The following is a 26,001-nucleotide window of genomic DNA, read 5'->3' on the forward strand; positions in this document are numbered from 1 at the left end:
TTGCAGAATGTAGACCATTTGTTGCTCTGCATACTTTGTTAGCCCCCTTTAACCTGTATTTCAAAGTTCAGGACCACCACAGAGCAGGTATTATTTGAGTGGTGAATCTTTTTCAGCACTGCAGTGACAGTGTTCGTGTGTGTTGTGCTGGTACAAGTGGATCAGAAACAGCAGTGCTACTTGAGTTTTTAAACTCCTCAGTGTCACTGCTGGGCTGAGAATAGTCCGCCACAGCAGTGGCGTGTGACCGGTGATGAAGGACTAGAGGATGACTAACACAAATTTTGCAGCAACAGATGAGCTACTGTCTGACTTTATATCTACAGTGTAGACTAACAAGGTAGATGTGTCTACTAGAGTGGACAGTAAGGGTTTAAAACCTCCAGCAGCACTGCTGTGTCTGATCCACTCATACCAGTGCAACACACACTAGCATGTCAACACCATATCAGAGTCACTGCAGTGCTGCGAATAATCGACCACCCAAATGTTACCTAGTCTTTGGTCCTGTGGGGGTCCAGACCATTAAAGAACAGGGTGAAAGGGGAACTAACAAATTATTCAGAGAAACAGATGGACAACAGTCTGTATTTGTAGAAAGCAAACACATGGCAACCCTGCTGAAAAAAAACATTAACTCATTAAAGTTCATGTTGGCTCATGGTGGTATCCAATAGTCAGTGATGTCACTCTGTGTTTTCCTGATGCATTGATATCACCGTGTAAAAGATTCTAATGGTTTAACAGGTGTCCTGGGACTCATTCCAGATGCATTTGATGGTTTCCTAATGGGATCTAAAGGTGTCCTACAGGAAACAAGTGGTCTCTAATGGTTAACCATAAGTAATTTCTTAGCAGGAAACAAAATCATCAGGTTTTAACACTAATGGTTGTAAGGGTCGTTTTTCAGATGGGAAATTGATGAAATGATTAACCTGAGAAACTGAGCAGATATCGTAGATGCAAGGAGGTATTCTTAATAAAGCGGCCGGTCAGTGCGAAGGGTAAGGTGCAATAAAGTGACCAGTGAGCGCAGTGTACACTGCGTGGGCCCCTACACATTGCGACTTTTTGTGTTTGACTCCGTGACGAGTGAAGGAGTCTCAAGGCTATGTGACAAAAACATGGACGTCCTCCAGTCTCCCTCTTAATATCATAAACCCCCTCTTGCGCTCGACACTCCCACTGCTGGTGCAGATGCCCTCCAACCCCCCCGCGCTCCAGACGGCGCGAGCAGCTGCCGACGTTGCCCCCCGCCTCCCGCTACAATTCCCTCTGTGTGCAGACAAAAGCCCCCTCCCCCCATCCCGCCAGGGGATTGGAGCAGTGACCTGTCAGTAAAGTCCCTCCTCCTCCTCCTCCGGAGTTGCACTGTGTTTTGTGTGTGTGAGAAAGAAAGAAGCGTTCAATCTGTCCAGAGCGCGAGCGAGCAGCGTCACACCACGTTGAAGAGACTACCTAGAGTGGCTCGCGAGCGGCATGGACGAGGAGATGCTGTCTGCGGACGAGGGACTCGGCGTGTGCGCGCGGCAACGGAGCCCGTACAGCGCCCTCAGAACGCTCGCGAGTAAGCGCGCGATTGTAAGGGCGAGGCGAGACAGACCCACCATGGTGGACATCCCGCAGGCGGGGGACGGCGCAGGGCGCGCGCAGCAGCAGCTCGCGACTGGCCCGCCGTACACGCACCAACTGCAGCTGCAGCGCCTCCCCTGCGACGCGAGCGCGAGGCCCAGCAGCGTCGGCGGAGCTCCGGGAAGCTCCGTGCCACCCCCGCTCTTCTGCGGCCCCAGAAGGGTCACCCAGCCCGCGGGCCGCGCGGAGCTCAACCACGAAGCTCCAGACTGCAGCTACGGCATCAGCCCCGGTAAGAGAGCCCAGGTGCAGGAAGAAGTTTGGTGTATGACTCGTTAGAGCACCGTGAAGATCACGGAGATACTTACATAGTTAGCATGTGTTGCTTAGCCGTCTAGTTGGAATATTCTCACTGAAGGTGTCCTGTTAAGTCCAGTCTGCCGCTGCTTTCGAGTCCAGTATATCCAAAAGGAAGAAAAAGGGAGCAAAAAGTTTTTAAAAATGTAAATAGAGGCAGCGAGACTCAGAACTATTTCAAATTAGGGCGCTAGAGTGTCCAAATTAAGATTATAGGCTGTGTTGCTATGAATAAAAACACCTGAACAACGTCTTCTGTTTCGTGAACACGTTCCTTTCAGTGTCCCAGTTTGTTGTCATAGTTCACTGTAACGTTTTCCATCAGTCTTATGTCAAAGCCCATTCACTGTGTTGTACCCTAAGAGGAACCAGCGCTCTATCAGGGAATGTGTTCGTCGCTTTCCAGCCAAGAAGGTTTAACTTTGTTGTCTAGAGCGAAGATAAGGGTCTTGGTTCTGGGTAGAGCTGGGCAGTATGGCAGTACTTATCATAATTGTGATAAATTATGTCAGAATTAACTTTTCTGAGCATATAATGCATATCTTCACTTAAAAACACTGCTTTTTTTATTACAGTGAGAGCATAATTTGTCCTGTTTAATTGCGTTTTGTGCAGCACAGTATGTATAAAGTTGAAGACAAATCATTGTAGTCATAGTTTTTGATTAGTATTTTAAATGTGGCGCTTATGTCTTCCGACTTATGTCTGAAAAAATAAATATTGTTACATACTGTATATCTTTAAACTTGTTGAGGTTGCATGATATCACATTTTGGTCTCCAGTTCTGAAGATGTTAGATGGTTTTGTGTGAAGCCCTGTGGATTAGAATGTAAACAATGTGTGATAGATATGAAACCCCACTCTTCCTCAGCAGCTTGACCAACAACAAACCAGAAAAAGAAGCTAATTTAATTTAGAGAAGTTTATTACAAGTTACATTAGCAAGTTACAGCATATCTTTATTTCATCTCTCTTGGTGACTTGTTAAACTTGCTTAGATCAGCTGCTGCATGTGGGGTGAAAAAAATGTCCAGTTTTTTTTACCAGTGAGAAATATATATTAATGAATAACTTTCATTAGCACTTTTTTTAAAACAACATTTGTTTTCTAACAACATTTTATGTGAGTACCAGAAGACCCCCTCTCCCAAATCAACTCAAGTGAGGTTCAAATGAAGTACTGTTGTAATTATTATATTGCAAGTACGGTGGTATTTGAAGAGCAGTTAGCCAGGGTAAATTACAAATTAGGCAGATCACATTGGCTCAGGGTGAAGAGAAATTTAGGCCACCTAAGCAAAGAGTCCATCATGAAGGCATATCAGACTAAGACGAGTGAGGTCAATTTGACGAGAGATGTTTAGCTAAATAATGATATGGTCTGATTTGGAGATCATTATGGAGGTGTGGTTGGATCAGAGTGAGTCATGTAGGTGTGGGGAGGTTAAGAGCAGGGCTGAAGCAGGGGTTGCTGAATTGTGACAGATGCAGAGGCTGCATGTAGCATGACGTTCAGTGTCGGCAGGGGAGTATAGGAGGTTGTTATTAAGCACTTCATGGTTAGCAAGCAGAAGGTCATCAGTGTGGTTTTACAGCAAGAGCCTGGGGACCGCAGGAGAATGCTGCATGGAAGGTGTACATCAGACAAGGATAGTGCAATCAAAACACTTAGGCTAGTTTCTCAGCATCCGGAGGTAGGGCTGTCATGGTCATGAGTTTTTAGCTAACAATAACTTGTCATATCAATAACTGCAGTTAACAATTTAATTGTCTTTTCTTCTTCATTGTTTGCAACTATATAGAAAGCTTAAAGTGACCAAATTGGCTGATTTGCCACCTTACCTGCTAGCTATGCTATGTGTCCAAAAGTTTGTGGACACTTATTATTAGTGAATTCAGCTGCATTAAGGTGCAGTCGCTGCTGACACAGTAGTTCAAATGCACATGCAGCTTGTGTAATCTCCATAGAAAAGCATTGACAATAGAATAGGATGCTCTGGAGCAGCCACACATAAACCTAAGGTCGCCAAGTGTCCAGTGCCAAGCGAGGCTAGAGGGGTATGAAGCCCCACAGCGTTGAGCTGTGGAGTAATGGAACCTCATTCTGTAAAGCGATGCAGCAAGATCCAATACCTTTGGGGTGAGTTGGAGTGGCATATGTGATCCAGAACTAGTCGTACAATATTATTACCTGATCTCACTGGTGCTAATCAAATTCTCACAGCAGTGTTCCAACATGTAAAAGCCTTTCCCAAAGAATAGGAACAGTTACTTTTTGCCAAACTGTTGGCCATGTAGTGTGTTTTCTTAGTATCTAACACTGCTTGTACTGTTCAATCAATACTGCATGTGCGCAAAACCTTACATATATATAGATATAAAGGACTATGGGCAGAGCATGTTCTTCATGAGAGTGAAAAAAATATCCATTCAGCCAGCATCCAAGCAAAAATATTAGATTAAGCTACATAGCTAACAAAGAAACAAATATAACTCAGTGCTGCCCTGTAAACATGTTAGAACCTTTTTGTTTTCATAAGCCACATCTCAAATAATACATTTATCTTTTATTTATCTTTATTTGCCTCAACCCAATGCATCCCATTTCACATTTTGTTTGTTGTAGCGAAATATGAGCGTGGAAAATAATTGCAGTCAGTCTGGATAATTGCGATAATCTAAAATAATTGAGATTAGGTCCAGAGATAGGAATATGTTCTTTATATAGTGAAGAAAGCTATGTCTGTATCATGCAAGTGACTTTAGAATGCATTCTGGGTTGAAGTTAAGTGCCAGATCATAGAATTGTTCTTTTAAGATTTGATAATTGCATAATCTGTGACAGTTACATCTGCTATATTGCTAAGTCTGATATCATACTGTTAGACAATGTGCACCTGGTTGATTGGACATGACAGTAAGACAGTGGTACCCAACCTTAGCCCTGTAGATCTGTCACTCTATCGGATCCAACACACCTGGCTCCAGTATTTCAATACTCCTGAAGTTCTTCATTGCCTGGATCTGGTGTGTTGGCTTAGAGTGGGAGCTAAGCTCTGCAGCGTGGTAGATCTCACAGACAAGGATTGGGCCACCCTGCACTACAGCCAGAATTAAGTCAGGGGTGCCCAATCCTGGTCGTGGTGATGTTCTCACCATGTATAGTTCTTATCTAACACACCTGACCCTTCTGATCAAAGAGGTCAGGAACATGAGAACATAAGGGGTAGATGTGTTAAGGTACAGTTGGAACTAGGGTGGATTTGTAGTAGGGTTGGCAGCCCTGTCTTAGGCAGTATGATTTCGCAGGAACCTAACTGAGTAATGCAGGCCTCAGGTATGCATTACTATGCAAAGTAATGCATGCCCTGGGTAGTATTCACAGTAATGTCGGCTCTAGTCTTTTTTTTTCTTCTGGCTTTAGGTTGTCTGTTTAGCTATCCAGTGTCTGAACATTTCCATTCTGTATTTTCTTCACACAGGTCACATTTCTACAGGATACTGTAAATTATTTGATAGCCCTATAGGCTAAGCAGGCTGTATATCATATCCATTTACCTTGAATTGGCAGATGGCTTGATCTAGAGAAAGATCTACAGACTGCTTTTATTGCTGTAAGCATGAACAATAAGCCTATTCTTGTGATCAGAGGAGGTGCAGCATACTAGATGGTTTGTTATGGATTAGCAGCAGTGATTTTAATATGAATTTGACCTGTAGCCAGTATACTGTCAAAATGACAGGGCTGGCATTCTCAAAGTGGACATTTAAGTGGAGCCTTCTGGAACATCTGGATATGCATTTCAGTCACCCAATTAAAATGCTTGGGTTAGCTCATCAGCATCTAGAGGTAGTGGTACAAGCATCGAGTATATCGGTATATCCAAAAGGGTATGTGTTTGAAATGTGATTTATGCCTGATTATAAATGATTCTGTCTTGAATTTAGATGCCATGTCCTAGAATTAATGAAAGACTATTACATTTCCACTCATTACATTCTCTCATGCATTTGTGTGTGAGCGAGTCACAATTAGTTACTGCTAGTTGCTGGTTCTGCAGGTATAGACATCTGCTTTCTGAGAGATTTCGTACTAAGATGAATGTGAGAAATGTGTCAGTTTGAGGAAATGACACGAGCAGGCAGTTGTTGCAGAGTAGCAAAACAGCTAGTGGTAATGGAGGAAGCTGAGTTTGCTGTGAGATCTGTAGCCGACCTAACTGGAGGCATATTACCAGGATAAATGAAAGGGGGAAATTTCGATTAAGGGCTACATTTCACAACCACATACTATGCCCCTGTTGGTGTAATATGCTTTCAGTCTGTTTAACATGCAGTCCAATAAATGATTTGGAGCTATGTTCTTGATCAGGGGCTGTTTTTCATAAACTAGCAGAGAGCATGCTCAGTTGATCAATAGCTGCATTCTATGAAACTAAGATCTGAATTCCAGGTGGGCTACCAAGATCGTTCTCTCAAGGATTTAGGACGACTTTTTTTTTTTTTTTACCCTTTGTTGTGCCATCAAGCTGAACACTTAGGGTAGGCCTTGTAGACCTAAATCTTGTTTTTTTTTTTTTTTTTGTCCGCATAAGTGGCCTGCAGTAGAACCAGACACACTGAGGGCCATCACAACACAGTTAATGCCAAAAGTAAGTAAACCGAAAGACAAAAGTGTGTTGATGTTGTGTTTTTTGGAAATTATTTGAATCACATTTGAATTAGGCAAATTTAATGCATCACTTTTTTCAGGGTATTGATTGTGAGTCTCCCTACAAGAAACTGCACACCCTCTTAAGCAAACCTTCACCAGAACATAAAATGTTCACTTCCAGAACTCCCATTCACACTTTTTGTAATATTTGTTTAAAAAACATATTGTAATACATGTAAAAATAGATCAAAAATAGCCTTTGGATTTTAACTGGTATTACTTGAATATCACAATAATTTTAAAAAGTGCCAATATTATGCAATTGCTGTTCTTTCATTTAGCAATATTTTGGTTTCCAACTTAAGAGAGAGAGATCCACTGTATGTTAAGTGTCACTGTCTTTGCTGGATGTAGTTATTTCAGTAAACTATTAAGTCATATTAGAGCTAGCCCAGATGATAACTATACATTAGTTGCACTATCAGAGAAAATGTCAGCTATAGAGTAAGGCTCTGTAATGCGCATGGTGCTTCTTAATTGAATTTGGATCACGAGGACATTGTTTATTGCAACAGTTCTGCAGATGATAATCATTTATCTAAATTCACATTATCATCCAACCTTAGACATTAAATATGATCTAATCCGAATGCATGGTTACAGGATGGAGACCTCACACTGCTGAAAAAAACAGTAATACTAACATCCACTTTTGTAACAGGTTAGTTTCCAGTGTTGGTTCTTTCCTCTAGCCTCCAGATAGGCCTTATGCATCTCATTAATGATTCACACAAATGCACATTTGGCAGGGGAATGAGGAACAGCAGAAGTAGGGGAGAAATCAGTCCACGCATCACCAGTCACTTCAGACATTATTAAGGCATGACTATTAAATATAAATGTATCATTGGGTTAATATTTAAAAGCCATCCATACATTTGCTAGTATACCTACTGCCTATTGTGCTTTACCAGGCATTGAAGCTTTGAAGTTAGTAAGTGTTGTATTGCATCTCTGAGATAGATAGATAGATAGATAGATAGATAGATAGATAGATAGATAGATAGATAGATAGATAGATAGATAGATAGATAGATAGATAGAAACTAATAGTGTTGGATCAGTTTTCCGCTCGTGTCTATTGTGACTAAGATCAGTGTAAGCAGGACGAAACCTGCTTTAACAGGAACTCCTTCTTTGAGATCATTCATGAATAAATGCCATATTTGCAATCATGCGTCACTGCAGAATTTCACCTCATTATTTATAAATAATTTGCATCTTTCTAGCGCGGGCATGTTGGAGATCGGGCAAAATGGCAGCTCAGAGTGATCCAGTCAACAGGATTAGACTCATTAGTGTCTATCAGAAGGGCGACATGAGGCTAGATTAGGAAGTCTAGGGTCAGAAGCAAATGTATGATGTTGATGGTAGATTTAAATGCTGACATGTATGGACTGTTTATGTGGAGTCAATCTGAATGTAGTGAATTTAGAATGCAGTGTTTGAAGCTGTATGAAAGCCAGGGCAGATAGACCGCTGAATCGACACCAGGGGCAATCTAAGGTAATTTCTCCTTGTGTTTGTGCAGTAATGTATGAAAGCACTTCTGCTGCGGATCTAGAGTAGCTGGTTTTTTGGACATGTTGACGGAATCACAGGCGTTTCTCTGAGACACAGCGAACCAATAACAAGGGTCGGGAAACTGTGCAATAAAGCAAAATTACATTTGAGCGCGCCCAATCTCGCCAGAGATTGTGATTAAAACAAATGAGGCTCATAAATTTCGCTCTGCGGAGCATGTTGTGTTTAATGAAATTTCAGGGACCTCTCCCTGCATGGCGTGATGCAGACAGAGAGGGAGGAGGAGAAAGGAGAGAAAGAACGAGCGAACAGATGACAAAAAGAGACAGGGTGAGATGGAAGGCGGAAAAAGGAGAGAGAGGGAATGAGAGAAAGTAAGAAAAGGAGGTAGCAGAAAGAGAGAGAGAGTGTGAGTAAGGTGGGGGAGGGAGCAAGTGAGCAGGAAGGGAAAAGAGGAGTGTGAGGGGAAGGATATTATCAAACACATCTCGGTGGGAGTAAACAGAGACGCCGTGCATATTAATAAATCGCCACATCTGCTCGCGCCCGATAGACACGTCTCAGCAACTGCAGACGCCCGTCACACGGCTGCCACGGCAACTGCACGCATCCCATAATTGCCTGCCCTGTGCCTTTGTGTGAGAGCAACAAATTCATAATCATACTCCAAGAGACACTAGAGACGGTGGTGCGGCCTTAGGCCAGGGGCGGGGGGGTGCATTGCGGAGGATCTGCAGTGTTTTGATTAGTGAATCAATTAAAATTTCAGTTCAGTTGTGTTTCACTGGTTGTGCAGGTTTTCACAGTGAACAGTGTGACGCTCCTCTGAAACTGCAAGGGACCGTGTGCTGTCCACACCTGAGTGCCCCACTTTCCTAACTCCAAAACTTGTGCTTTAGTTTCCCAGTAGTTACTGTATAATGCATTATAGTTACTGAATAATTCAGTGTGGTAAATAATTCATAATAGTAACTGAATAATTCATCGTAGTGAATAATTCACAATAGTTACTGAATAATTCATCGTAGAAAACCTATTGAATTATTCATAGCACTAAATAATTCAGCATAGTTACTGAATAATTCATCATAGTTAATAATTCATAGTAGCCTAGTTCCTGCATAATAAGTCTTAAGATTAAAAACTGAAGAGTAAGCTGTCAGTTTCAGGCCATGAAAAGTTCCAAGCTCAGTCCTTCTGATCAAGCTGAAAGTGACGAAAGCAGAGTATCACTGACATACAGTGAGGAGGAAAACCTGAGAGGAGCTGAGAAGCAGAAAGGGGAACTCCATTCTCCTTGGGCAGTCGGCACCAGGAAGAGCCTGAACAAGATTCGGTTGATGAAACATGAAAGGGTTTCATTGCAGTCAGAGTTACAGTGAATTAGGGTGGGGCTTCATTAGGGAAACGGTAGTGGTGTTAAAGAAGATTTAAAGCAGATAGAGTTCTGCTTCATGAGATATTGATATGCTCGCTTGTTATTCAGTTAGTCTTAAGACTTATTATTCAGTAACTACTAAGCATTACTTGGTAATTACCCTAAAACAAATATGTAAGTTATGTGGTTATGAGAGGGAGAAATGCTTAAGATGTATAAGTCATTCAGAGCAGTTTGATGTGAAATACTCGATTCTAGAAAAACTAAAATCAATTTTTCAATTAGAACCAGACATCTGAGGTGTTTAATGCCTCTAGAAGCTCCCTCACAGAAAGTTATGACATTAAATGGTTATGAATACAGTGCCTGATGCCTGGCACATTGTTTTATGATAATTTGAGATAAACTTTTAACCTGAAATGTAGTTTTAAAAAATAAATTCATAAAGGTTAGGCACATGCAATGTGTTCTAAGTTGAAACGGTAATAAAAAAAAAACTTTTTTCATCATTTAACACCATTTTAACTTTTTTAGGATTATACATTGTTGCTGTCCAAAGAAAAACGTATCTCCAAAACACTAACTTTACAGAAGAAGGCAAAACACTCATTCCAAGCATTTTAGAGCATTTGTATTGGTCCATTCAGCATGAAATTTTTACACAACTTTTAAAAAATGAACTGATAAACCAAATTAACCCATTTAACTTGGGAGGGGGGTAAACTTTCTAAAGAGGCATGACTGGGGAGAACATTCTAGAAAGGAGTGGAGGCAGAAAACAAGAATATTTAGGTAATAACAATATCTTTATTTATAGAGCCCTTTTCATACCAGTGGCAGCTCAGAGTGCTTTACAGACAGGTGATAATGTTTTGCAGAACTAGACAAGACAAACACTGATTAAGTTAAAAAAGAAACACTAAAGAGACACAGGATTTTAAATGAATGCTAAGTTAAAGAGAGATGTTTTGTGAATTAACACAATTTCTTTAGAACTCTTCCAAAAGGCATATATTATACTTAATGTGTGAATAGGCTGTATGCAGGGTTAAGGACAGAGTTATTTGAGGGATCACAGAGGCAGAACCTCAGAAACTGTGTGCGGTACGTCCAACACAAACAGCAGAAAGTGCAAAGGAATACAGAAAACTCCAGCAAGCAACAAATGGACCAAGTATAGTGATGCAAAAGAGCTATGAATGTGTCTATCAAAAGTTTGCACACAAATATTTCCCTCACCATTAGTATTTTGTAAATTATAGAAAACGGTGCAGCAATCAAAACAGTAATATAACACTCACGTAATATGCAAAATATATTATATTTTAGCATCTTAAGAGTAGTCCCCACTGACTGGTGGAAGCTTTGCACACTCATGCCATTCCCTCAAGTAGCTTCATTCAAAGCCACCTGGGATTTGTTTGTTTTGATATCTATCTTTCCTGAGAGGTCCCCTATATAGGTGTACAGTTACAGGCTGTAGCCCATCTGTTGTCATGCATAATTCACTAGCTGCCCTCTATCCCATTCATCTCCATTCAGTTTCTGACCACAGGACCACTATTGACCAGATATCATTTGAGTGGTGGACTGTTTTCAACACAACAGTCTGTGTCACTGCAGGAGTGAGAACCAAAAATATCCAACCAACAGTGTCCTGTGGGCAGCATCCTGTGACCACTGATGAAGGCCTGGAGGATGACCAGCACAATCTGTGCAGAAGAGTTGTTTCTTTTTACATACCCAAGGTAGATCAAGAAGGCATGAGCGTCTAATAGAGTGGACAGTGAGTGGACACTGTTTAAAAACTCCAGCAGCACTGCTGTGTCTGATCACAACACACTAACGTGTCACCAACACGTCATGTCTGACTTTTCACGTCTGATCTTTGATGAACAGGGTAAAAGGGGGCTAACAAAGTGTGCAGAGAAACAGATGGACTATAGTCTGTAATTGTAGAACTACAAAGTGCACTTATATAATAAGTAGAGCTAATAAATTGAACAATGAGCGTGGATACAAGGTATACTTAATGAAGTGGCCAGTCAGTTTAAACTCAAGATGACAGCAGCCGTGGCAGCAGAAAAGCTTTATGCCCCAGTTATGAGAGTGTACCAAAATGGTGATAATATGCAACTGCTTACTAACCATAATTCAGGTTATGGGTTTTGTGCACTGAAAGTAGATTTTATGTTTGGCTAAGTGACGAAATCAGACGAAAATAGGTCTATAGTGTAAATAAATCGTTTTGTGACCTACAAGGTATTCAGTGATAATAACAAGTAATACTACCATGAGGACAGGTTTAACATACACAACATCACTATTTATTGTAATTTTTGCAACAAAAACATCAACATTAAAAAAACATTTATCTAAAAACCATATCCTCTATTGTTATACACACTGTTAGCCATCTTCTAGACCAATGAGCAATTAGTTCTTGATCATTGGTCAGTTTTTACCCACAGAGCTACATTTTATTATTCGTTTTTGAATGGCCAACTACTCTGGGCCTAGCAGTGACACTGATATCACTGTTTTGTTGAAAACGGCTCACCACCCAAATAACATCTGGTCAGTAGTGGCCGCGTGGTCAGAAACTAAACAATGAAGAATGGGGTGGAGGCCAGCTGACAAATCGTGCTTCAACAGATGGCCTGCAGTCTGTAATTGTAACCCTACATATTGAGACTATGAGGTAGATGGACCTCATAAAGGGCAAGTGTAAGTAGAAAGTAGGGGTTTCTAATAAAGTGTGTGTGTGTGTGTGTGTGTGCGTGTGTGTGTATGTGTGTTCACATTTCTACTTTGCTGTACTGGCTGACAAAATATTCATGACAACAGATGGGCCACGGTCTGTAATTGTACACCTATACAGTGACCTCTAGGTAGGTGGCGCTCATACCGTGGCCACTGAGTGGAAGTATAAAATAGATGTTTTTTACTCAACTGTAATATGTTGTGGCCAGAGGGAATCGAGCTGTTGCTGATCAGAGAGATTTGAGCTTTGAGGAGAGAGAGCGAGGTGTAGGTACAGACTGCTCATACTATACTCAGCTCACTGTTGACATTTACACACAGAGATACCTACAATCTGTGCTTTTAACAATCAAACAATTTTAACAATCAGCCATTAATGCTGCATTGTGCAACAGTGTATTAACTGAAGTAGCATGGTATGGAAGACAGTAGCATGAAGTCGCTACTGAACAAACACCAGTAATGGATGTTCTAATCTGTCACAGAACTTCTGTTGTTGTGAAAACAATACAGCAAAGATATCAGTCAAAAACCTGGTTTTTTTTTTAGAGCTCTGAGAGAATGTAGCAGTTAGACCATGTCAATGTAAGCAGTTTTAACAGGATCTGCATATGTACCCACACTTCAGTTCAATAGCTAAACTTACGCCATGGACCATGGATTGCATTTTTAATAGATGGGGCCAGTCATCAGAAACCCCCCTCCCCACACCCACACCCCACCACTAAATTAATTTGGTCATTATTTCACATAATTTTATTCTTCTGTTTCATAGCAGTCACTGTAGCCTACACTGTAGTCATTAAAATGACAGAGTGCATTTATTCTGCCTTACAATCCTATAATATTTTGGCACTGAAAGCAGCCTGATTGGTTACATTTAAATCAGCGCAGTCTCTTTGCAGTTAGATCAACTAGGCCTATAAGTTACATTAAACATTAAGGGTCTCATGCAGCAGATGGTTAGGATTGTAAATTCATACCATAAACATATGTGCAGAATGGATCTGGATTTTATACAGCAATGTTCTTTGTGTTCTTTGGCCTATGTTTAAAAAAAAAAAAAGGTCACCCACATTCTGCAACCCATGATTTGCATATTTCTTTCATAATAGTTACTGAATAATTCATCATAGTTACTAAATAATTAATCACATAGTGGTGCTTGAAAGTTTGTGAACCCTTTAGAATTTTCTATATTTCTGCATAAATATGATCTAAAACATCATCAGATTTTCACACAAGTCCTAAAAGTAGATAAAGAGAACCCAGTTAAACAAATGACACAAAAATATTATACTTGGTCAATTGTTTATTGAGGAAAATGTTCCAATATTACATATTTGTGAGTGGCAAAAGTATGTGAACCTGTAGTATTAGCAGTTAATTTAAAGGTGAGATTAGAGTCAGGTGTTTTCAGTCAATGGGACAACAATCAGGCATGAGTGGGCACCCTGTTTTATTTAAAGAACAGGGATCTATCAAAGTCTGCTCTTCACAACACATGTTTATGGAAATGTATCATGGCCCGAACAAAGGAGATTTCTGAGGACCTCAGAAAAAGAGTTTTTGATGCTCATCAGGCTGGAAAAGGTTACAAAACCATCTCTAAAGAGTTTGGACTCCAATCCAGTCAGACAGATTGTGTACAAATGGAGGAAATTCAAGACCATTGTTTTGACATACAGCCAGGCTAATTGGACATGCTAAATTGCCCCTGGGTGTGAGTGACTGACTGTGTCTGTCTGTCTGCCCTGCGATGGACTGGCGACCTGTCCAGGGTGTATCCTGCCTTCTGCCCAATGACCGTTGGGATAGGCTCTAGCACCCCCTGCGACCCTGAGGGAGAAGCGGCTTAGAAAATGGATGGATGGATGGATGTTTCCCTCCCCAGGAGTGGTCGAACAACAAAGATCACTCCAAGGCGTGTAATAGTTGGCGAAGTCACAAAGGACCCCAGGGTAACTTCTAAGCAACTGAAGGCCTCTCTCACATTGGCTAATGTTAATGTTCATGATTCCACCGTCAGGAGAACACTGAACAACAATAGTGTGCATGGCGGGTTGCAAGGAGAAAGCCACTGCTCTCTAAAAAGAACATTACTGCTCGTCTGCAGTTTGCTAAAGATCACGTGGACAAGCCAGAAGGCTATTGGAAGAATGTTTTGTGGACGGATGAGACCAAAATAGAACATTTTGGTTTAAATGAAAAGCGTTATATTTGGAGAAAGGAAAACACTACACTCTTGCATAAGAACCGTATCCCTTCTGTGAAACATGGTGGTGGTAGTAGGACGGCTTGCCATCATTGATGGAAAAATGAATTCTGAATTATATCAGAGAATTCTAAAGGAGAATGTCAGGACATCTGTCCATGAACTGAATCTCAAGATAAGATGTGTCATACAGCAAGACAACAATCCTAAGCACACAAGTCACTCTACCAAAGAATGGTTAAAGAAGAATAAAGTTAATGTTTTGGAATGGCCAAGACAAAGTCCTGACCTTAATCCCATCTAAATGCTGTGGAAGGACCTGAAGCGAGCAGTTAATGTGAGGGAACTCACAAACATCCCAGAGTTGAAGCTGTTCTGTACGGAGGAATGGGCTAAAATTCCTCCAAGCCAGTGTGCAGGGCTGATCAACAGTTACCGGAAATGTTTAGTTGCAGTTACTGCTGCACAGGGGGGTCACACCAGATACTGAAAGCAAAGGTTCACATACTTTTGCCACTCACAAATATGTAATAATGGATCGTTTTCCTCAATAAACAAATGACCAAGTGTAATATTTTTGTGTCATTTGTTTAACTGGCTTCTCTTTATCTGCTTTTAGGACTTGTGTGAAAATCTGATGATGTTTTAGGTCATATTTATGCAGTAATATAGAAAATTCTAAAGGGTTCACAAACTTTCAAGCACTGCTGTAGTTGCTGAATAAGTCATTATAGTTATGTAATGACGTCTGTAGGCCTGGCCCATCACCAAGACTAGTTTGGGACATTTTATGTAGACTTTGGGGATTTTAAAACAAAAATATATGTAAAAGTCATTGTAAAATGTGCACATATGTTTATTTAAATGTTAATCTTATCTTTCTGGTCCTGTTCCTTAAAGAACGGCAGCACATAACCAACATTACTCTTTTATAGTAGCCAAAGGGCCCTCGGGCAACTAAAGTTGAGGGGGGAGGGCTTGAGATTGAGGTACCTGTGGGAGAGAAATTTAATTATAAGCAATCGAGAATATACTTACCGTTAATATTAATGGCCTAATGATCTATCAGCGTTTATTTTGCCGACAGTGATGTCTGCATTAAACCCACTTGCTCTTAGCAATGATTTAGTGTAGTCTGATTAGGGATGGGGCTATGAGTTTGAATGGCTAACATAACGCTTGTTTGTGGTGTTAAGTCTTAATTGTCCCGGTCATCCTGTACTGAAGTTGAGTCAAGAAAACATCTTTTATTGGACTGATGTTAGTGGACTAGAACAGGTCAACTAAAGTCCATATGTCTAGAAACTACTTTTAATTAATTATACTTTTTGCACAGTTTTTTTTTTTTTTTTTTTTTTTTTTTTTTGTGTTGTTAAAAATTATTTTACTTTATTTTATTTGCTTTATTAACTTTGGAACTTCTGTTCCCTTCTGTTTTCCCTTGCCATTTGGGTTAATCTCATTTGCATTTTGTCTTTTCTTGGGTGATGTGTGGGGGCTGTGGAGAGCGGCCCTTTGTCATGTAACGACCCCCAATGGTTAGCCTACCTTGACTTCTGGTCATCTATACCTCCAAATCTAGCAACGGGGGAGACTGTAAATTCCTGGGTGGACCTCATCACCTCTATTTCAATTACAAAGGTAGAGGCAGCCAGCCATCAAGTGGGGGGGCCTTTTTGGGGTCATTGAGACAGAAACAACTTGTTTACCAGAGAGAATATAAGAGTGATGAATACCTAAGCTAGGTGGGAAGACACGCTTTTTCCTCGAGTCTCCACTCCTGTTTTTCTTCAAGAAACAAACGCTTGCCAGCAGAAGTCAACAGTGTGAACACTAATAAATATGGACATTTTGTTGGAACCTACCTCGAAGTATTGAGCAGTCCTTACACAGCAAACCCAGGTTCCCACACCTAGCATTCAACAACATGTAAACCATTCCACAAGTTACGGAATAATTCTACATAGCTACTGAATAATCAATAGATGTTACTAATTAAAAAGTCATAAGATTGCTAACTAAATAATAGGCCTGTGTTCATGAAGTTAATCTTTACATTCACATTTCTCTTTGTAGAGAATCGTCTGATTCTGGATGCGTTTGCACAGCAGTGCAGTCGTGTTTTGAGTCTGCTGAACGGTAATGGAAGACTTTTGGCACCCCCGCCAGCCCTCAGCCCACCATCCTCCTCTATTTCCACTGTCATCAAGCAGGAAGTTGGCTGCCAGTCTGAGAGCGAGCCGCTGGAGTCCAAACCCAGGCCAGAAGATTTGGACGTGTCAGCGGCCCAGGAATCGTCCCAGCGAGGTGGGGAGCAGTTTAACCAGCATCAGACCTCCTCCCTCCTGCAGGTCTTCACAGAGTCCCTGCAGAACTACCTGCTGGCTGGAGCTCAGGCAACACAGGTAATAGTGGACAGTATTACCAAAATATAACATGTTTTCATTATACAAGATGGTTATGATGATATTTAGTAGGAATAAACACAAGGCACCAGTAGTGCAGTTCTGCTACATAGACTATAAAAGCTATCGGTATTTTTTTCAGTACTTGTATTTAGAAAATAAAAAATAAAACTTTTTAATTTTGAAAAGTACATGATCAATTGGTTAAAATAAATGTATAAATTAAGATAATGGTGTAATGGGCAGGTGTCCAATCAGCTGCAAGTTAATTTGCAGTCTATGCAGTTGCTATATGCTGGTGGTTGTCATTAACAAGATCTCTATAATTGTCTTTTTGCTTTTACTGATTTTTTTGTAATGTTACATAACCTTACAGGGGGAGTCCCGCCTCCAGCCTGACCACCAGCCTTCTGCCTCTGGGTCACCCCCCCACAACCTGGGCGGATGGAGCTCGCCAGCGCCCTCAGAGTCATACGGACACCCTTCCTCTACATTGCCTGAGGATGATGAGGAGGAGGAAGGTTGTTGTCCACGCTGCATAGAGCTGGAGCAGGAGGTCCTGAGCCTGCAACAGGAGAACGAGGAGCTTCGGCACAAGCTGGAAAGTTTCCCAGGTACATTACTGCCCTAAAACTTCAGGCTCTATTAGGAATGTACCATTTAGTTGTGATACATTGATCTAAAGATGACAGTTGATCCAAATCCATTTTTTAATAATTTACTATAAAGTATTCAATTAAGTTATTTATTTATTTATTTATTTATTTATTTATTGTTGACAAAAATACAATTTTTAGTGTAGTGTATTACCGTGATGGTCTTGCAACCTGTCCAGGGTGTTTCCACCCAATAACTTCTGGGATAGGCTCCAGCTCCCCCACCATGACCCAGAAAGTGTGTGTGTTATATTATATTTTATTACGCTACTCTGCATGTAGTTCCACTTGTCACATTTCTGTAATGAGTCTTTTATTGAGACACTTCTTTGGTCAGTTCTGACTGCTGTTTGCTTATTTGAGCTTGAGCTGTGTCCTGTCTTCAGTTGGGAACTATCTATTTTGCCATTAAACATAAGCTGAAATTTCATGATCATGAGAAAGCCTAAGTGTTTTGTTGACATTGTTGTGCAATCTATCAGCATGATGTATATACATTTGGCATATACCACAGCTAAAATAAATATGTACAAATACAATGAATAATATAATAATTTAAGACAGAATCACTGTGACATTTGAGATTTCATGATGTGCTAAATTTGATTTTCTTTTGAAATATGTTTGCATCAAATTGTGAGGTCAAATATACACCCTTAATATCTATTCACTTCACAGCCTTGCAGTCGTGTTTTAGTCGTGTTCATGTGTCATATAATTTGGAAATAAGTAATTAACTCTCAGTGATTTATAAATCAGGGGTTGCAACACAAGCCCTACATTCTTAATAACAGCATTGCTAGAAGTCATTTCTTTTCAGTGCAAGTTGTTTCTCAGTAAGATGTTAATGAATGTGCATATTGTAATCACAGCTGGATTCTGATGGTCATGGATGTTTGTATTTGTTTGCAGCACCATGTCAGACAGTGTTGGACTACTTTAAGACAGTCCTGCAGCACTACAACCAGTTTGCACCACCTCCCGTTCAAGAGGAGCAGCTTACGGAGGTTAGCGATCCAGACACTGGGCCAGATGTACGTAAGTGAGAAGATGCAGCACAAAATGTCCTTTGAAGCAGCCGCACAATGCGCTCGCAGTGCATCTGAAATTAACATTTTATTTGCTGTAATCATACAAAGATAGAAGTGCATAGAACTGCCTTTTAATTGTGCTGTGTTTGTGAGGTGCAGGGTTTAACTCCTTAAAATGAATGCTAATGCTTGTTGTTCTACATGGACTACAATACCGACTGACTGAGTTATTCTTAACTTATAGAAGTGTGTTATATTTGTGGGTCCTGGCCTAAAGGGAATAAAAGGTAAAATAGCGGCACCATCAACAAACTTGGGACAAAAGAGAAAATGCAACCTTAATGAGAAAGACAGGGATGTTCATAAATTAAGCTCTTTCACACCAAAACATTCTATATAGGTGTTATTCTACTCCAGTTTAAACAGTACAATATATCAAACAATAGCATGGAATGCAAGCGCATATTGCTGCCCTATCAAGGCATGTACTGCGTTGTGATGTCTCATATACCTATATCTGTCCCTGTAAGTTGAAATAGCATTATTATTTTTGCAAATACTCTTTCAACACATCTTTGAGGTTTGTGGCTCTAACCACTATGACTGCTTCCACGGTTAAAGGCTGATTTATGTCTGGCACAGGCAGAGAAAATTACATGTAAAACTGGCCACCATTAGTTGCAATAACTTTAGTAAAGTGGACATATTATGAAATAAGTCATGCTGTCAATATCTCCACCCGAATGCTGTCCTCCTGGAATCTGACACAAATGCTTAGTAATGCTCAGATTGACAATAGTGATTTTGAAAGAAATCCCTTTTTAATTAAAAGTGTGGAAAGTTAGCTCTGTAGGTTAGTTTTGCAGACCTGGGTTAGGCTAGTCCTGGACTAAACTGCAATGTCAGTAATATAAAATTCCCTTTTAGTGTAGCCATAGACTTAATCTGGGTTGGAATAACTGGCTCTATGTTTCTCATAGGCATGTGTGGCTTGTGTTTGGTAGCATTTGACACGTATAGTTGCTAACTTAGAGACTCTTTAGTCTGGTAAACTTGAGCAAACTAATGTAAATTATAAAGTTTCTGTGGGAGCCACTACAAAACCAACAGTCACTGGAAACCAAAAAGAGAAGTGAGATTGACATTCAAATTCCAGGTTATATTAGGACTGTGAAAACAGCACTTTGACTCAATGTTACATAAAATAATGCAAATGAAAGCATTACAGCATGCTGCCTCCTGACTCACTGTTGTTTTTGAAGCTTTTTCATCAGAAATGTTCTACTTGAGAAATGTAAAATTCTCTTTTATTGAATATAATACTGTTTTCAGACTGTGACAAATTATGTAGCAAATCTAATGCATGGCATTATTTAAGAGTAATATATCTGTTGATCTGTTCATGCTTATCCTCTTTGAAATCACAAGTACTTTGGAGTTGTAGATTGAAGGCACAACAAATCAAGAAAATATATTGTCATTTAATATTTATTTACTTATTTGAAACTGGTGATAGTCCATTCACTGTGTATTTTTATTTATTATTATTGACGTTTTACTGTATTTCAGAACATAGAATCCCCAACAAAAATAGACTAATGCAACGGGGACTTCTTGGCCAACAGTTCTCTTAGTACAATCATGGACTGATGCCCCAAATTATGGGACATTTGGACAGCACCATAGGACATGGGTTTACATACCCATGTCAAGATAATTCAAGCACCCAGTATTGTTTTTTAGGTCAAAATGACAGTCTAGAGGGCATCTATTACATTCTGTTAATATTCTTGAAATGATTTTATCCTAGTGAGAATGTCACATGACATGCTCTTTGAATTACGTAGGATGTTGATCCATTTTTTTTCTGTAAATGTGATTCTGATTCCCACACAGTTTTCAGGGAACTGCTATATTTCTGTAATAGGACAGAGTAGTAAAGTGATGCCCCCTAGTCATGTCCCCTATAGTCTGATGTAATACATGAGGTGGGTTTAACTCTAAATTGTATTTTAAGATGATACCTGGTTAATATTTTCAAGTTACCAATTTAAATCTGCTTTCCCTCCAGGGCAGTAAGCAGTTGTTGGGAAACTACCCTCTCTTCATTACCAACAAACAGTGGGACGAGGCAGTGAACTCGTCAAAGAAGGACGGTCGGCGGCTGCTACGTTACCTCATCCGCTTCGTCTTCACCACAGACGAGCTGAAGTTCTCGTGCGGTTTGGGGAAAAGGAAGCGTTCAATCATGAACGATGCTGGGCCAGAGAGACGGCCACTTAACCCCATCAAAGTCACATGCCTGAGAGGTACATGACATCAGCAGCAGTGCAGATAAAGCACTCTGATGATTTATTCAAACTGAAATCAGCTTTAATGCTGATTTAATATGCTTAGCAAGGTGCATCACAAATTATGTGTGTTCATTCAGGCACTTTGATAAATATTTGATAAGTGTTGGATTGCTCTGTGGATTAAAGGAATAGATTTTTTTCTTTCTCTAAATGTAGTTGATCACTTAAGACATATTAGGTGTCAGAGGTTTGCTTCTAGAGCTATAAGGCTAGTGTAGCTTGTAGCTAGCAAGCAAAGTTTATTCCCAGTTATCATCATGCAAACTGTGTGCCTAAATCATCAGACACTTGTATCTAACTGAGATATCTCTAACTTGTTATCTGTAAAGAAAATGACTGCTTCTGCTGATTTTAGCTATGAGATTTTCTATTGTCCTTTTTATAGATAACAGTATGTCATACTATGTCAGAAACCACATAAACAAGTCTATTTGATATTGACTCAGCATAGCATACCTTTAGGCTAGTGTGTGATGTTTTAGGTAAGTTCTGTAACTTAATTTTCCGTTAAATAATTCCTTTAATTTAGCCTTTCACCTTCCACCTCTTCCTGTTTGCATACATAACTGTCTCTCTCCTTCTGTCCTTCCCTTGCCCCCCTCTCCTCTTTTCATTGCTGACTCATCCCTCGCTCCTCAACTTTTCAGTAACTGATTCAGTATCAGGGCCTCTGCTGAATGGATGTGTAAATGTAAATATATCTGTCCCCAGAGTTCATCCGGATGCACTGTGCGTCAAACCCAGACTGGTGGATGCCGTCTGAGGAGCAGATAAATAAGGTGTTCAGTGATGCAGTGGGTCACGCACGTCAGGGCCGGGCAGTTGGAACCTTCATGCCCTGTGGAGGAGGCAGTGGAAGTGGCAGCAGTAGCAGCGGCAGCAGTCTGTATATGGACGGCTATGATGGACAGCTGTCACAGGACGAGCTCTACCTCAAGGGTTCACAGAACGGCCTGGGGGACTAAAGCTCACTGAGAAGGACTTCAACCAGCAGGCTGTTTGCAGCACGCACACTGTATAGTTGGACTGTTGTAGCTATGTGGCCTAAAGGTTCCATCTGTGATGTCACTGATTGTTCAATCCAAAATGTCACAATGGCCTGGAATGATTACAAAGCAGAATTTCTCAGTAAACTGGATTACAATTAATCAGCCAGAAATGAAAATGACACAGTTTTCCACCCACCACAAATCTATCTGATCAGTTTGATATTTCAAGATTGCATCTTTAATTTTGCACTGGAGCTATGATACAAAGTAAGCTAACAAGTAATTGCCACCAGGTTAGCATTGTGTAAATTGCATGCCTACATCATCACATTCTCAGCCTCATACTATGTTGAATTCTAGAGTAATCACAAACAGACTTGCATGTGTGGTTTCTGACAGGGTGCCACATTCTGTTATCTGTCTGATATCTGTCTAAATCTATCTGTACAAACGTACACACAAAATGTAACTTTAGAGATGCCTGCTACTGCTGCTTTTGAGCTATATGACAGGCTTTTTCCCATTGTATAGATAATACATTTACGGCATTTGGCTGACGCTCTTATCCAGAGCGACGTACAATTTGATCATTTTTACACCGGTAGGCCAAGGTGGTGTTAGGAGTCTTGCCCAAGGACTCTTATTGGTATGGTGTAGGGTGATTGCCCAGGTGGGGATTGAACCCCAGTCTACAGTGTAGCAGGCAGAGGTGTTAACCACTATACTATCCCAAATAATAGTATGCCATACAGTACTGTGCAAAAGCAGGGACTTGTTATTTATTGAATTTTCAGTCAAAATGGCCATTAAGCTATTCATTTTTCAGTGTCACGAAAAAAGAAGAAAACATACATCAGAACATTACATCATAAAAAGCATCAACAACTAAATATAATAGTTTTTCAGTATGTAGTGTGTCCAATTTTTGCCTTGAGTAATTCTTGTGTTTTAAAGAAATCTGCAGGGATCTTTTTAGGCTTAGAAGTTGCTTGTATTTACTGCTTCTCATGAGCAGAGTTTAGACTCAGAATTAAGATGAACTTAGACTCATGAGTCCATATAACTCTACTAGGTCTGGCACACTTGTTAGAGTTTCATTTTCTCTTTCTTTGAATCATTTTTTGAAGTTCACTTTTGGAAACTCCTGTTTTTTCACTTAGTTTTATTTGACTTTCCTTATTCAAATGGATTTTCTAATATCTTCATAAATATCTTTAGATGTGCAGGGGAAACAAATTTGCAAGGCAGCTAATGTGTGTGTTTGGGTAGTTGTGTGTGTGTTCTGTTAAAAAAATGTTCTGTTAAAAAAAGCTGGAAACATTTTTCAACCTCTGAAAAATTAAAAGCTACATTTCTGTTTTGACTGGAAATTAAATAAACCAAAGGGTGCTCTGAATTTTGCACAGTACTGTTCGTCAGCCTCATATTTCCAGTTCAAAACTAAAGAATTATGCGGACATTGAACACATATTGACATGTCAGCTACAACAATTAAAACTTAACATTACGTTTTTGGCTGAACCATCTCTTCAAGTTGAAGGTGAAGATGGCCTGACAGGAATTTCTTTGACTTCATCTCCTATTGGACAGGCTGGACTTTTGCTAGAAATGATCTGGTTAACTGAGAAATCCTGCTTGGTGAAACACCCCCTGATGAGACAAATAAGCAAGCAAACAAAAATAATCATATGCTTTTCTAGACTCCTCCTCCCCCACACTCTGCATCAGTCTCTTACCATCAGTCCAGCAGCAGCCTTTTTTTTTTTTTACCAATATTTACTCTACAGTCTGCAGTGTTGGCTCAGTTAATCTTGCTTGCTGTACTATTGTAGCATTGTACATACTGATAAAGCCAAGAGTTTTCTCATCCAGATTATCGCTGAGGGAAGTGTGATATTGAGAGCATGTGGTCAAACAAGACAGGGAGAAAGACAAAACATCAAATCACAACATTCATATCTCTTACTACATAAATTGGTCATAATATGATAAAAAATATATATTTTAGTTAAAAACGTGATAGAGAAATAAATATGAATGTATTAATTGTAATGATGTTCACTGTAAATAGGGAAGTGAGCTTCCTAGTGTCAGTCTATGTGTGTATACGCATAACATATTAACAAGGTGCTATTATAATGATTCATAATAGACAATGAATAACATATCAGTGAAATTATTCATAGAAGGAAAGTTAAAGTGCCATCTTTTGTTCTGTTGTCAGATTTTGAATGTTGTGGTAAAATCAGTTTCATGGTCAATATTTGATGGAATCTGTCCATGTTTGTGAATATGGAAGTGAGGCTAGAATGTTGATGTGTATAGATGGCTAGGTAAGCTCTAATTTAAGCCTTAGGGGAAGATCCATAATAAAGATTATGCTGGTTCTTACATGTTATACATATATTTAATGGAGAGAAAGGAAACTGGCTCAATCTGCTGGTGAACTGCAAAGATCTGTATTCTAAACATACGATGTGGACTTATTTGGGGGTCAGTGTACAAAGGCCATTCATGCATAAGGACAATTTTGAGATGCCTTAAACAGAGACAACGTCCACCACTCAGAACTTCAAATACTGCCAATTTCTGACTGTTGCCAGTCTGCTGGGACTTTACCACTGCTGAAGCTTCTGGCTGACCTTATTGTTTGTTTTGTTTTGTTTTTGTTTTTAAATAGAGCTAGCCAGAATAATATGGTACAAAATGAGCTATATCCTCGTTCTGAGGCTTTAGCCAAGAAGGACTGTCTAAGCCTGTGTTGCTGTGTTCTGTAGCCGACTTTGTTGTGGTTGTGTATATCCATGGTAGCTTGGTTAGTTACCCTGTTATAGGAATTCTGTGGGCACTGTGAAACCATAAACTGTTGTTTGTCATTAATGTCAGTAGAATATTCCTTAATGAGTGTTGTTTTTCTTCCTAAAATAATATCTTCAATGCAAAAGTATAAATGAATATGTATTCTAATGTGAATAATGTCATAATGGCTAGATTTGATAGTTGTATACTTTTTTAAAGGGGGTTCCACAGATTTGTTTTTAAAATCTGTGTTAATTAAGTGGTCAATATGTAAACAATGAATTGCCTTTCAAAGTGAAGTGCGCCATTCCAGAGAAACTTGGAGTCTAAATTTTGTACAGCTGTGATGGTGAGAACCAGGCTTCTGAAGCATGCAGTACTGCGAGAAGCTACATCACAGACATGTCATGAAATGGTTACGCATATAAGCCTGGTGCCCCATGATATTGTTTTGCAATAGTTTTGAGGTAAAGTTTTGTCCTAAAACTATTTTTTCATTATTCTTTCATAAAGGAGAGTTACATGCTGGGCCAAATAGTACCCTAAAAAATAATATATAATAAAATCTTCTTATCGCCACCATTGTAGTGAAATCCAAGTTGGCAAGTTTCTCTATTTTACATCAGACTCTGAATGACTTGCTTACAGCTCGATTGAATTATGGAGAAATTTAGAAGAATTGGTGTAATTTCCCCAAGTGCAATGCATTACTAGGTCTTGTCCAGTAGATGGCAGTAGACGACACTTGAGGCCACTTTTTTTCAAAGTTAATATTAATTGCTGTGATAACTGCATCTTTTGGTGTATCGAGTCATTAAAAGCTGATCATATCACTTATGGGAAAGCGTAGGAACGTGAAATATAAACTTCTGTAGCTAACTTGCTGGAAAAGTAACGCAAATTATGTACGAAACCTTTGTGACTTAGTGACTATAACTCAAATGAAACTGTATAATATTGTGATTTCTTATAATTTACATTTCTTTATAGGTTATATAATCAGGTTTTCAGGAATTGTGTATGATGTAGCATCCGGCAGGAAGAGCAATTAGTCCAGAAGAAACTAATCTTGTTCATCATGGGACGCTGTAACTGAGATAACATCCAGTGTTTGCTGCGGGCTCCGCCCCACCCAAACAGTTGTTCCACCGGCATTCCGACAGACAGTGTCTCCTACGCCAGGATTGGTTAGTAATATCCCGCGTTCTGCGCTACGATTGGCTAGCGGTTCGTGCCCTCAAGC

General features: G+C 39.9%; 1 protein-coding gene across 4 annotated transcripts; it reads left to right on the forward strand.

The window, feature by feature from the left end:
- The first annotated feature begins 1,338 nt into the window (after nt 1-1,338).
- LOC108416685 (BEN domain-containing protein 4) lies at nt 1,339-24,852 on the forward strand. 4 transcript variants are annotated; one of them, XM_017689593.2, is made up of 7 exons: nt 1,339-1,864; nt 6,526-6,582; nt 16,601-16,929; nt 17,306-17,543; nt 18,498-18,592; nt 20,688-20,925; nt 21,682-24,852. In XM_017689593.2, exons 1-7 carry the CDS (start codon nt 1,480-1,482, stop codon nt 21,933-21,935), a joined length of 1,596 nt encoding a protein of 531 aa, XP_017545082.1. In that variant the 5' UTR covers nt 1,339-1,479; the 3' UTR covers nt 21,936-24,852. The 4 variants fall into 4 exon arrangements, with proteins under 4 accessions (XP_017545082.1, XP_017545078.1, XP_017545092.1 ...); XM_017689589.2 differs by having other exon boundaries at nt 1,340-1,864; nt 18,498-18,619; XM_017689603.2 differs by lacking the exon at nt 6,526-6,582 and having other exon boundaries at nt 1,340-1,864.
- The last annotated feature ends 1,149 nt before the right edge of the window (nt 24,853-26,001 follow it).

This window comes from Pygocentrus nattereri, chromosome 8 (genome assembly GCF_015220715.1).
Source record: "Pygocentrus nattereri isolate fPygNat1 chromosome 8, fPygNat1.pri, whole genome shotgun sequence".
In the NCBI taxonomy this organism is placed as follows: Eukaryota; Metazoa; Chordata; class Actinopteri; order Characiformes; family Serrasalmidae; genus Pygocentrus; species Pygocentrus nattereri.